At 36.2% G+C, this 14434-nt stretch overlaps 1 protein-coding gene across 2 annotated transcripts in view; it reads left to right on the top strand.

The window, feature by feature from the left end:
• LOC108705572 (cadherin-18-like) overlaps positions 1–14434 on the top strand; it is a 385765-nt gene that overhangs the window by 134648 nt on the left and 236683 nt on the right. For both annotated transcript variants that reach the window (XM_041566239.1, XM_041566240.1), the window contains exon 2: positions 12749–13230. In XM_041566239.1, the coding sequence (XP_041422173.1) occupies positions 13003–13230 (228 nt within the window). In that variant the 5' untranslated portion in view covers positions 12749–13002. The remainder of the gene's footprint in view (positions 1–12748; positions 13231–14434) is intronic.

Below are 14434 nucleotides of genomic sequence, written 5' to 3'. Positions count from 1 at the left end.
GCTTCAATATTTCCCTCTCAGCATCTGTCTCTCTCTTCATTCTGTCTTCATAAAGGATTTAGAGTTAGGGCTAATACATCCTTGGGGGTGCACTCTTTCCTAGAAGATATTTTAGAGCTCACTCCTTCAAAATAGACAACTCTGACAGAAATAATGTCTTGATACATGCAGGATTTCTGTTACAGTCAGTCATTTTGATAGCTTTTATTTGTGCTGGATAGATACACTGCTATATATGCTCTTCCAACTTTTGAACTCTGCAGGGGAACACTGAGCTAAGTATATGTAGGGGCCAATAGGATCTGCTATCCCTATAGAGTTAATTCCCTGCCCTTTTTCTCATATCCTTTGTTACTGGATTAAGCCCTTGTAACTTAGAGTTATTTTATAACAACTACAGCTATAGGCCAAAGGGTGTAATACCACTTCCTGCCACACTGCTATATAGTGTTGTGTAGGGAGTGGCCTCTTCCTCTTTGGCTCCTGGTGTCTGTGCTGCTAGGTGATTCACCAAGGCCCCAGTAAAGCCATTTACCCCAAAGGGACCTGACACCTTCAGTGCTTAAGTAAATGAGGAATAGCTAGCTTAGACAGTCAATTGTAATAGACTCTCTCGGAGAGTGAGGCAGAGAGTTTTTAGCAGAAAGAGCAGTTGTCACTCCACCGAGGATTGGTAGAAGGAAGTAGCTTCCTACAAGGCATCCCTTGTTGTTGCCTTTAGTGCAGGGAACTCAGTGATAGGGACCTAGGTTAGCAGAGGACTGCCTGATCTCTACCTTGATTGATCCTGATCCCCACATTGTAACATCTGTCTTGTATGAATTGATGTACACCTGCCTGCTGAGACTTTAAGGAGTTAGAACTATCTGACTGTATTTTGGCACTCTGCCCACTGTGATTCCATCTGCTGTTACCTCCTATGTCATGTGAGTAAAACCTGCAGACATTTGCTTTGCATAATAAATCCTTCCTGTTATTTAATCAAAGAACTTCCTGGCATCCATTTTATCTACTTTTGCACCTAATAGCCTGTATTGGGTAGTTCTACTACGTCTTAAAGGGGAAGCTTCCATCTGGCGAAGGCCCTGCCCTGTTGTGTAGGTCACATGTAACCCATGCTCACTCCACTAGCTGGAATCTTTAACTCCTTATTGGCAGGATAGCCCAAAAAAAGTGTTACATATGTCTGGGATAACAAGAAAAATTTAATTAAAATACTGATGCAGGGATTTCTCCAAACAGGAGCACCAGCCCGGGAAAAAAAACAATTTATTTCACTGCCTAACATTTTGACACCCCCAGAAAAATTCACTTTTTTTGCCATTCAGCATATCTAGAGCAGCCTGTGCCTTTCCCATTCACCTAAGTGGAAACAGATACACAATTTGTTCTACAGATAAACCAAATAAGAAGGGGGCAAGGTGGGATGAGGTCACTTATTGCTGACAACCAGGTTACAATACCTTCACAAACCTTAGTTCAGTAAAAGCGGGGCATACACACTCAAAGCTCTCAGTGTGTCTTATACATCTGTCTCATAAAAAGTGTGGGACTAGATAAGTTTAAACTGCAATCAAGCAGCTGACACTAGGAAAATATAACTCTTTACAACTCTAAATTCACTTTGGTGAGCTTTACCAGGGCACTAAATACAGATGCAGCCACTTTGGTTTGTCTGTTTGACACAGAATAACTAAACACAGATATCCCATTTATCTCATTTAACACAGAACACTTTGTCACAACATCCCATCTAATTAAACAATGGTGCTTTGGTATGCTAATGAAAAGTTTAAATGCATTAAATGAGTTAAGATGACTTTAGATAACACAGTTTCTTCAATTAACCCTGAGTCATGACGCATTTAACTCACAAATCCAAGTGGCTTCATCTGTATAGTCTCTAAATGCATTTTATAAATACAATTTTACCCTTTCATTTAGTATTTTACCCTTTCATTAGCTTACTAAATACAATTGATTTAGCAGATTATTACAATGTAAACTCTCCCCAAAAATATTTAGTAGTGACTGTGAATCAATTTTAGTAAAATGTTTTGTCTGAATATGAAAACCGTTAGGTCTTGTATTTGTATCCCTTGTATTATATATTATTATTATTATTATTATTATATTTCTCAACATGATTTCCTAGTTTAACCCTTTCCCTGCTAGATGCGAACCTCTACTGCCAAGCAGTTTTTATATATTTTGCACTCTTTCAGTTTAAGGGCCTTTCCTGGGGTGGTCTTTTAGTTTACCCAGGAAAACAATATATTGTTTTTTTCAGGACAACCTGAACTTTCACAATATGCAAGAATTTTGGTGTAATTCTACTTCTGTAAAAAAATATAGGCTTCTAAGTGTATGCATATGCATAGATTTACCAAAGTATGTGGCGTATGGACCCCAAATGAAAAACATGCATATGAATTTTCACGCTAGCCAACTAAACTGCAGAAAAGAGAGCCCCAACTGTGTGTTATGTGCCGTAAGACCCCAAAACTGTAAAAAGACCCCCAGAAAACTATATATATTCTGGCAAATCAAACTAAGTAAAATAAATCTTTCTATACCAAAGCACCAAACAGCAAAACTATACTAAACATACATAAGGAACAATAATGCATGAATAAAATTGCAATAAAACCACAAAAATAGCGTAAATCAATGAAATAACAAAATAATTGATCCAACAGCGTAATTAGTGGCCGAAATCGATTATCCAATAGTCACGCAGTCAAAATAACATGTTTTTAGGCAAAACAAACGGTACAATGAATAAGTAAAAAAAAACACCAGTTTGTGAGTTTTTGTGTATACATATTTGTGCACTAATAAAAGTTGTCTGAGTGTGCAAATACATGTAATTAAGTGTAAATAAGTTTACCAAAGGGACCAAGTGTGCTAAAGTAAAAAAAAAAAAAAAAATTCCAATCTTTACTAAAATGTTTGTGTAAGTGTATAAATGTACTGTAAGTATGTGTAAGTGCAGGTAAGTGTGTAAAAAACGTGGACTTACCGTTTTTGTAGCAGGAGGATCGCTGGAACTGAAGGAGGACACGTGGCAGCGTGTTAGCAGAGAAAAGAAGAAAAGTATCCCCGTCTTCTTAATCAGAAAAGTTACAAAAGAATATATATTATCACTGTGTGATCTGTTTTCAGTTAAACCATTAGGTTACGTGATCCAATATCTATGAATTCCCTCTTTTTATTTCATTAATGCGGGACCCCACAAAGGAGGAAAAGTCAGTGCTTCTGGAACTGTGGTCTCAATTCTATTTTAACTGTCTAGATTGAGAAGCTGTCTTGTCTAAAAAACACACAAATTCCAGAGCACTTATAGTGAAAACAGTAAACAAGAACACAGATGAGGAATCTCCTATAATCTGAGCAGAGAGAAGTGCCCAGATCACTATAAAAAAGTGTTTTTGTAAAAATTGGTATAAACCAGTAAGAATAGAAAGCCAACGAGGGTTTCGCAAAATTGCTTTTTCAAGGCTTGAGTTCCAGAAGCACTGACTTCTCCTCCTTTGTGGGGTCCCGCAGTTAGTAAAACAATCAGCTAGACAATACGGGACTTCTCCACCATTCTACCAATTTCCTTTTCCTACCTTTTCTTGGAATCAGAGATGTTCATAATTGCACTTTAAGTAATTTATATGTGAATTGATTACATTTGGTGGCACTTTACCATCCTTATTGGTGTTTTAGTGGGTAGTTAGTAAATTATCAATTAATGTTAAATGAATTATTCATGAGTTAGAATTTACCTAATATACACAATAATTAAAAGGAAAATTAATTGTGTTATAGTTTTACTCTATTTAATGTTAACTTATTGAGGTTAAGCACTAGCACTTTGTGGGATTAAATAATGAAATAAAAAGAGGGAATTCATAGATATTGGATCACGTAACCTAATGGTTTAACTGAAAACAGATCACACAGTGATAATATATATTCTTTTGTAACTTTTCTGATTAAGAAGAGGGGGATACTTTTCTTCTTTTCTCCTATACAAAATTAAATACTGACGGAAGTCAGATCCCCTCCTCTTAGTCAATTTTTTATATATCTGAAGTTAGATCATTCTTTTTTTATTGAGCGTGTTAGCAGAGTTACTGCGCAGCAGGAAGTGAGTGGGAGGGTGGTGCGACATGGAGCAGGTAAGGAAGTAGCAGCAGCGCTTCCATTGTGCTTCTGCTACTTTGAAGTCGGATCTGCGAGAATTGCGTCGCAGATCCGACTAGACAGCCCCCCAGCCACGTTGCCCAGGGGGCTGTCTACCCTCCTGACTCTGCAGAGGCGGCAAAAGCCGCCAAAGCAGAGAGAAGGGCTCAGCTGCAGGAGAACATACAGTGTACGTTCTTGGCAGCCTGAGCCCTGAACCGCCAGCACGTACGCCATACGTGCTTGGCGGTTAAAGGGTTAACAAATCTGGAAACACTTTTAGGTTTCCATCTCCTTGTTCTGATACTAACCTGGTGCCCTTAATATTCATATCTGCTAATTTTTCCAATATTACGTTTCTGTATACATTTTTCTGATACTAAAATGGATCTGCTTTATGAAGAAGCAGCATGTTTTCTTTGTGTATGCATTTTCATGCAGGGTGATTTCATGGTGAAAAGGATAAAATCAGACTGTTCAAATCATGCATGTAGACCTAATTCTGTGGAGGATTTACAAGAAAAAAATGGAAACCATTACAGCACACTATTTTTATTTATCATAGTTAATATCTAGAATGCCCAGGGCCTTTGGTTTTCCAGATAAGGAGTCTTTCCCTAATTAGGAAAATAAACATTAAATAATGGTGTTTGCCTACAATAAGGATTCATTGCATTTTAGTTTTGATCAAGAACATGGTACTATTTTATTATTATAGAAAAAATCAAAAAAGGTTTTACAATTTTGAATTATTATTGGACTAAAATGGAGTCTATGGTAGATGGGATTCCATATTTCAGAGCTGTCTGGTATCTGCATAAGGGATCACATGCCTGTATATGTAGATGAAGCAATCTATTTCCCATCTCAGTGTTGGGAGACTGTTCAATCAACAGAATTTGCAATAAAGTTACATTAAGTTTAATTTTATCAAAAATGTATGAATGCCTGATATTCTCCATAAAATATATCCTCTTGTGACAAATCTCTGTTGGAGGTGCAGTAAAGAGATTGGCACACCTTCAGATATCTGGTGGCACTGCCCGATCCTTCGTCCCTTCTGGTTAGCTGTTTTTCAGACCATTTCCAAGCTAACGGGCCTGACATTACAAGCTGACCCCGCTGTGGGCCTCCTTTCAATGTTCCCAGGCTCCCCCACTAGATACAAAAAAACACTTATAGGTCTCAATGCTGCCAGGGCAGTAATTCCCCGACATTGGCGTTCTTCTTCCCCACCCACTGTCTCTGAATGGTGGGAAGAAATGGGTTTTGTCATGAGAATGGAAGAATTATTGAGTTATGCACACGGTAAACAAGATTTATTTGTAACTACCTGGTCGCCCTGGATTGTCATGTTGGGGTCCAAATCCCTTCCTACCTCCTAATCGGACTAGTAGCACTTTTAACACCTCCTTGTTAAACCTTAGGATTCTCTATTCGACCCCTCACTTTGCATGTAACTTGATGTTGTGTAAGGCACCTCGGAACAGCTGGACTTTTCTTTTTTCTTTTCTCTTCTTCTCTTCATTCTTCTCTCTTCTCTATGACTCTTTCCCCTACTTTTTCCTTTTACTCATTGATAATACAAGGGCAAAAAGCTTTTACATGGCTAGCTACTATTCTCAATACTTCTGCATTTTTGACTACTGCAGTGTTTAATGTGTTTAATGTGTGATGTATGGATAATCTCTATTTTGCTACTCACTTATCTGAATAATTTTATATCTATGCAACTTGGCTATATTGTGTTATTCGCACAGTTGATGTTTGAAAATTGTGAGAGTTGTATGATATATCATTTTATCTTTGTGGACTCGTCCACCCACTTCATGCTGGTCGTTTATATGTGAAATGCTTTTTGTACTGAAAAATAAAGAATATATATAAAAAAAAAATGTATGAATGAAGTCATGGTAATTTTAAAGGGCACATTTACTAAGGGTCGAAGATAAAAAAACGTTGAAATTCAAATTTGATATTTCAATAGTCGAAATATTTTTTCTAAAAACATAAGAAAAAAAATTGTTTGATTGATCGATTAAATCGTTCAAATGATTTTACAAAAAAAAATACTTTGACCACTCAAAACTTAGCCAAAGTTTATAGGAGGTTCTCCGTAGGCTAAACAGCAATTTGGCAGGTTTAAGGTGGCGAAGTGTCAACGTTTTTTCAATTTGAATCGAATTTTGGCCTATTCGATGGTCAAAGTACCCAAAAATTACTTCGAAGTTTTTGAATTCAAAAATTCACTTCGACCCTTAGTAAATGGGCCCCTAAATGTATGGCCTAGCTAGATATACTGAAACATAAACTGAACATAGAAATAGATATTGACTAGATATTAGAGATGAACATTGTGAAGCCACTATTAAATGTCATCAAAAATATATAAAGATATGGATTCAAATGGTATTTTACATAATTAAAAAACACTGAAAAACACTGAAAAATTAATGAAAAGAGAAACCCCTTCTCTGCAAATGTATATATAAATATATTATATGTATAGGTTACGTTCATTGAACAACTTTTGCACAAGTCTGAAACATGTATTCTGAAACAGGGAAAATTTTTCTCTTAAAATAAGAGGAACATAGTTTTGTTCACTGTACATTATGCCATTTGGTCAAAAGGGATCTGAACTGCTTTTAGACTCAATTCATAGGGGATGAAAGTGTTGAGCCTCATTTGCACAAAATATTTGAAGTGTCTGATTTTGCTGACACTATCTATGGATAGCTTATTTTTCACGTATCTGTAGTTGATAGTTTTTCATGGATGATTGAACAGAATTGCTCCTTCTACCTTTGCTATACAGGTATATCACATAAAGTAATTTTTTATATATATATGTACATATCTATGCAAAGCAATTGGATATTCACCGGCTAAAAATTGTTCAGGTTGCTTTTATATAAAACAAAAAGCTGATTACATGCAATGAGATAAATAGCAGCACAAGCATCATCCTAGCACACTGTAAATTATGAGGAATTATCAGGAACGATGAACATGAAATAAACCCAATATGATTATTTTCCACCAATATGGATGTATGTAGTTTAGAATTAAGTACAAGGTATTGTTTTATTATTATTGTTTTATTATTCTAGAAAAAAAGGAAAACATTTTTGAAAATTAGAATTATTTGCTTAAAATTGAGTCTATAATGAAAGATGGCCTTCCTGTAATTCAGAGCATTCTGGATAACTGGTTTCTGGATAACAGGTTTCTGGATAACTAACAGATATGGACTCTTCCTTGGTTGTCTGAAGGAGACAACTCTTCTTGTATGTGAAAAGGATGCACAGAGGATGCCTGAAAATACCAAGGGACTTGTGGAGCCTGAGCTTGAGACAAAGGGGCACATTTACTAAAGGACGAATTGTGGTTGCCAAATTCGCCAAAAAGACAATTTGCCACGACTTTGCTTATTTACTAAATGGTGAAGAGCACAATTCACAAGCAAAAAATTTCAGCACTAGAGAACTTTTGCACCGTTCTGCCAGTGAACTTTCGCCAGCAAAAAATCTCTAGTGAAAATCTGAGATTTTATCAATTTGCGAATGCTACCCTTTTCTCTAAAGTGTTTTTCACCAGGTTCAAACTGTCTAACTCCCATTATAACACTATAGCAGCCACTGTTAAATTGCAATCAACATTGTCCTTTCAATGCACCATGGCGAAAATTCTCAGAGAAAATTCTCTAAAGAATATTCCATACTACTATTTTATATACTATTTTTATAATATATTTATATATTCCTATTAGGAATAGGAATATACATTGTATATAGGAATAGTATATAGGAAATATACTGGTGAATTTTCTAAGAGAATTTTTGCCAGGAGAAAAATCGCCACAATTCTCAAAAAAGTTCAAAAAAGTTAAATTATGATTTTAATAAATATGTAGATGTGTGGTGAAATTAAACCGGGTGAAGCGAGGCGAACTGTGGTGAAGTTATATGAAGAGAAAATTCACACTTTAGTAAATGTGCCCCAAAATGAGAGTGCAAAGATGCCTGTGACTGAGCTTAGAGAAAGGCTGTGGGGCAAATTGACTATGCGCCGAACGCTAGCGTTAATTCGCTAGCGTATGGCATTTTCGTTACTGCGCAAATTCACTAACGAACGGTGGCGTAGTTTCGCTAGTGTTACTTCGCACCCTTACGCCTGGGGAATTTTCGCTAGCGACGTAACTACGCAAATTCACTAACTTGCGCAGTGTACTGAACGCTACCTTTTACGCTAGACCTCAGACCTGGCGAAGCGCAATAGAGTAGATAGGGATTGTTTCAAAAAAAGTCAAAAAATTTTCTAAGTCCCAAAAAACACTGGCGTGTTTACTACATTATGGGTGATAGGCTGAAAAAGATCGAAAAATTTTTTGGGGCTCCCCTCCTTCCCCCCTACATTTCCTGACTCATGGCAACTTACCTAGACAGTGGGCACATGTGTAGGGCAAAATAAAATTTTTATTTGCTGATTTGAAGGTTTTCTAGGCATTTGTAGTGCTGATACGTATTCCTCCATTGAAATTTGAATTTGGCGCCGTATGCAAATTAGCCTTCGCTAGCGTAACTTCGCTTTACATAGCGAATCAACACTAGCGCAACTTCGCAACCTTACGCTACCCCTGAGTGCAACTTCGGATTTTAGTGAATTTGCGGAGCGCTGGCGAAACTATGCCTGGTGAAGTGCTGCGAAGCGCGGCGAAGTGCGGCGAAGCGCGGCGAAGTTGCGCCTGGCGAAACTACGAATGTTAGTGAATTTGCCCCTGTGTGTTTGGAGAAAGTGCAGCACTGAAGCTGAAATCGGTTGTGTGGCCGGCTGAGAGTTTGTGAGTAACAGGGTGCTTGTGGTGCACAAGTGTCTGGGAGACAACATTCTCCTGTGTAAGAGATTTATATAATTTGGATTATAGTGAACACAATACATTTAAGACTAATAGTTTGAACTTTCAGTTTAAATTTACACATGGGGGGCCGATTCACAAAGTGTCGAATATCGAGGGTTAATTAACCCTCGATATTCGACTGGGAATTAAAATCCTTCGACTTCGAATATCGAAGTTGAAGGATTTTAGCGCAAATAGTGCGATCGAAGGATCGAAAGAATAATCCTTCGATCGAACGATAAAATCCTTCGAATCGAACGATTCGAAGGATTTTAATCCAACGATCGAAGGAATATCCTTTGATCAAAAAAAACGAATCTTCCCCATAGGCTAACATTGAGTTTGGTAGCTTTTAGATGGCGAACTAGGGGGTTGAAGTTTTTTCTTAAAGAGACAGTACTTCGACTATCGAATGGTCGAATAGTCGAACGATTTCTAGTTCGAATCCTTCGATTCGAAGTCGTAGTCGAAGGTCAAAGTAGCCCATTCCATGGTCGAAGTAGCCCAAAAAACACTTCGAAATTCGCAGTTAGTGAATCGGTCCCCTACTGATGTTTTACTAAAAGCCAAATTACTCAAATGTTTAATGAAAGCAAATCCAACCAATCTCCCTTACATGATTTTAACTGATTTATGAATACATTTTCTTGAAAAAAATTGAGCGACAAAACATCATGACAAAATCAAGCGTAAATTTGTTATCATACGATTGACTATTTTTTCCGATTATTGTCTGAAACCCCGAAATTTCTTACATTATCCAGCGCAGATCACAATGTCAAGAAACAACTTCAGGGACATCTGCCGGTGACTTCTACATGAACTTGTCAGGTTTGAGATGGAGTGTTTTTGGATTCGGATTTTTAGCAGCTTAGGGGTTTTTTTCCATGAAAAAATGTGAGTTCTCCCTAAAAACCTCGACCACAAAAATATTGAGGTTTAATAAATGGGCCCCTTTAAATATGCTGGTGTGGTTCTTTATGTTATTATACTTTGAAGGATCATATTTGAGTTAATCCTAAAAATGTAATACAGATCAAATAGCACAAAGTTAGATAAATAGCATTGTTTCTGAAGACTCTTTCTCCTAAAGACATCAACAGTTGGAACATAAACTGTTTAAATTAGTATATTGAGGAGCTGCACTGACTTTGTTCCACTCTCCTTGATTTAACATTTCCCTAAAGATACAAAGGGGCAAATTCACTAAAGCGCGAAGCGCCGAACGCTAGCGTTAATTCGCTAGTGTTGGCCATTTTCGCTACTGCGCAAATTCACTAACGAACGCTGGCGTAGTTTCGCTAGTGTTACGCCAGGCGAATCTTCGCTAGCGACGAAACTAAGCAAATTCACTAACTTGCGCAGTGTAGTGAACCTTTTACCTTTTACGCTAGACTTCCTTCGCCACCTCAGACCTGGCGAGGCGCAATAGAGTAGATAGGAATTGTTTCAAAAAAATTCAAAATTTTTTCTAAGGCTGAAAAAGATCGAAAATTTTTTGGGGCTCCCCTTCCTCCCCCCTACATTTCCTGACTCATGGCAACTTACCTAGACAGTGGGCACATGTGTAGGGCAAAATAAATTTTTTATTGGCTGATTTTAAGGTTTTCTAGGCATTTGTAGTGCAGATACGTGTTCCTCCATTGAAATTTGAATTTCGCGCCGTATGCAAATTAGCCTTCGCTAGCGCAACTTCGCTTTATATAGCGAAACAACGCTAGCGCAACTCCGCAACCTTTCGCTACCCCTGTGCGCAACTTCGCATTTTAGTGAATTTGCGTAGCGCTGGCGAAAATTCGCCTGGCGCAACTTCGATTCTTAGTGAATTTGCCCCAAAAAACCTACAAAATGATAGGAACACCAGTGGACAACTTAACTCAGATTTGATGCAAGAAGGAGAGCACAGCTTGCTACTGCATCAAAAATGAATATCAGGGAATTCTAGGTAAAGAAGAGAATGTACATTATACCATAGACTCAACCATCTTTCTGTGCATTAATTTGTTAAAAAAAAGGGAATAAATTGAAGTATTGTGCATAATAAAAGCTTGATGTTTTTCTAATAGCCCATAGAAACCAATCAGCAGGTAACAATTAATTGTCGGCTGTTCTGTATCTCTGATTGTTTAGGTTACTAGATGGCCCTATAATACACGGTAATAGATAATGCAAAATAATGATGAACCTATAATGCTTTTGTTGCCTACTGATAAAACATACTAGAGCATATAATAAATTATAAGATTGTACTTGAAAAATCTCCATAATTAAAATAGAATGCATATGTTCTGAAACATGTAGTGAAGAAATAACAGGTTTGAGCTCAAATCTTTTAACAGATACTTGTAATTGTCATATAACCCATATGGTTTAATCTTGAGGAGCGATGACGTCCCTTGACTAACACATTTTCTAATTGCCCATACTTGGAAATCACACAGTTCCTGATTATATGAGTAAACATAGCTTAGAATGTTGACAGTGATGATAAATCGTAGGTATTAGGACTTTACTATGCATGACTTCACAGTTTTGATTAAGGGGAACAAATGATCACAGACATTTTTATTTTTTTAGATGGGAATAAGCTAAATAATTTTCATGCTTGCAATAATTAGAAACAGAAATAGCATGCACATTTGAAGACTTCTAGCAACAATAATGAATAGCAGGTATGAGGTGTGATAATGTCAGTATCACATATTGTGGAAAATAGTTTGAGTGTCCCATTTGATTTAAATTTTTATTACTGCAATATATTTTCTCTTGCTATATATTCTTTTTGGAATTAAAAATGATTTATCTTTGTTGTATTCATCGTTTTTAATTAATTATTTTTTCAGTGGCTACACTGTATATGGATGCATTACATTAGTTGCACATTGTGCAAAAGCTGCTTTACATGTACTTATTTGTGACCTTCTCATTCCTTCTATCTGAAATCATACAAATTAGGGCCTAAATGGCAAACCACCTCCAATTTCCATGTGGGTTCATAGACTGAATATATTTCTATAATTATTTTTTTCCAGACATGCTTTCATTTCTGGTCATGAAGCAGCTCACTAATTTGGTTCCATACATGAGGTGTAGAAGTGCATCCATTGTTGCTAAAGTGAAGAGGTAAAAGAGGACATAATTCTGTAAAGACAGCATAAGAAAAAAGGAACAGTGTATTCCACACTGTGCAATTTCTAAATGTCCTATATGAAAGGGGAGCACTTTTTACACTTGTCAAAGCTATGAAGCTTTTTCAAGGATTTCAGCAACTTTGCAGAATTTGTTAACCAATGATAATATTTATGTTATGGTTTAGGGTATCAAATAAATCAGTGTATTTAAGTAATTCTAAGTGACATTTATGGGCAAATTTGTCCCATTTCACTTTGCCGAAAAATTCTGATGCTCTCGTTAATTTTGATGCCAGCATAAAGTAAATGGGCGTCCTTATAATGTTGACAAAAATTTTTGGCGACAAATTTTCGCTGCAGTTTTGTGAATATATTTGCAGAAATTCAGAGCAAATTTGCGCCTGCCGAATTTATTCGCCCATTACTAGTTAGAATAACTTATTTAACCATCTGTAAATATTACCTGCATACATGTTTTATTTTTTACACTGTAAAAATTTGATTTTATGCTTCTATATGATGCTTTGTTTCTGCTTTGATTTAGATCTTAGATTAGAAGAAAATGCTTCTACTCTGGAAAAGGCTACATGGGATTTCAAAGTAAATCAATCTGGACATATTTTATGATGTAAATGAATTATTATTAGTCAAGATCAATAAAACAATGGGTGTACAAAGAAAACCTTATTGGATGGGGTTTCCCAGAAGAATATAGCCTGTTTTGCATTCACCTGCTCATTTGGATTACAAAATCACAAGGAAAAGGGGAAGCCTTTTTCATTTGGAAGAGACACTACAATGAGAATTCCAAATACATCAGGTATCTGCCCCGTTCTAGTGTGTCTCTGTTTTGTGCAGAGGTGTTATGGAACAACACATCACACCTCCAACAAGGTGACTAGAAATCAAACCAAACACATAGATGGGGAAACAGAAGTACATCATCGCCCAAAACGTGGATGGGTATGGAATCAGTTCTTTGTTTTAGAAGAACATATAGGACCAGATGCTCAGTATGTGGGAAAGGTAAAAAATATTTACTTTGCTTGAATTGTTTGAACTGTGGCAATTACGGTTTGACATGTCTAATTAGCTAGCTGTTATTGTGTGAATGTAGAATTAACTAACTAGTTGTGATTTATTAATTTATAGACAAAACTACTGTAATTAACCTGTTACAGATAATATAGAGGAGCAAAAATTGCAATGCCATTCAAAGTTATTTTTTAATCTATTTTGTGTATTGTATCTGTATACATTTTAAAACAACAGTGATTTTTATAAATATTATTGCATCTGTTCTTTCACTTTTTACATTCACATTATTTACCTACCATGGTACTATGGTGAAAACTTCTAGAAATAGAAACCATAAAACTTTTGAAGGAGGAACATTGATTTTGCAATTATGGTTCTGTGACTCTTGCTACTATGATACATCTATCCAGCACAACTCTAAGCATACTGTTGTCAAATGCAATCATACAATATATCATTAACTTCTTGATTTGCAATTTTTTCATTCCAATAAAGACTTGTCTAATTTTGGTTCTTCTTTGACTACAGATGAATTTACACATCCTAGCTTACATTTTTTACTGTAAGAATACCTCCAGCTAACCAAAAGTCTGTTTCTTTAGTCCATTCGAGCTAATTAGTGGCAATGTGTTACTGTACCTGTACATATTCCAGGAATTAGGTCTATGTCACACTTGTTATGTGATTCATTGCTGTGAACAAAGCTTATGCAAACCTTGGATTTTACATGCACACTATATACAGGCTGTCTTTAGTGGCTTTGAAAATATTCAATTGTTAATCTGGCAAAATGCATCATCAAAGTTAATGTATGGGGTAATGTAAGAAATCACAGACAAGCACATGTAGTTTGCTCTTGTAGCCCAAATAATTAAAAAAATAATGTTCAGGAGAACTGAACAAACTGATGCCTATGAAATGTTAAAAATCTACAAAAGGTACAAAAGGTGCTGTTACAATGCTAGACTAAATATAGGAAGCGGATGTATTATTACATTCATATGTTTATGGATCTATTTATATATATATATATATATATATATATATATATATATATATATATATATTATATATATATATATATATATTTGTGTGTGTGTGGTTGGATGGCTTTTTAGCAAGTGAGGGAATACAGGATTATGGAAGATATTGCGCATAGTAGAAGTTGATCCAGGCACTAGTCCGATCTGCA

The sequence above is a fragment of the Xenopus laevis genome, chromosome 6L, assembly GCF_017654675.1.
Source record: "Xenopus laevis strain J_2021 chromosome 6L, Xenopus_laevis_v10.1, whole genome shotgun sequence".
Classification (NCBI taxonomy): Eukaryota; Metazoa; Chordata; class Amphibia; order Anura; family Pipidae; genus Xenopus; species Xenopus laevis.
The sequence above is the reverse complement of the archived record's forward strand: the minus strand, read 5'-3'. Positions and strand labels throughout refer to the sequence as shown.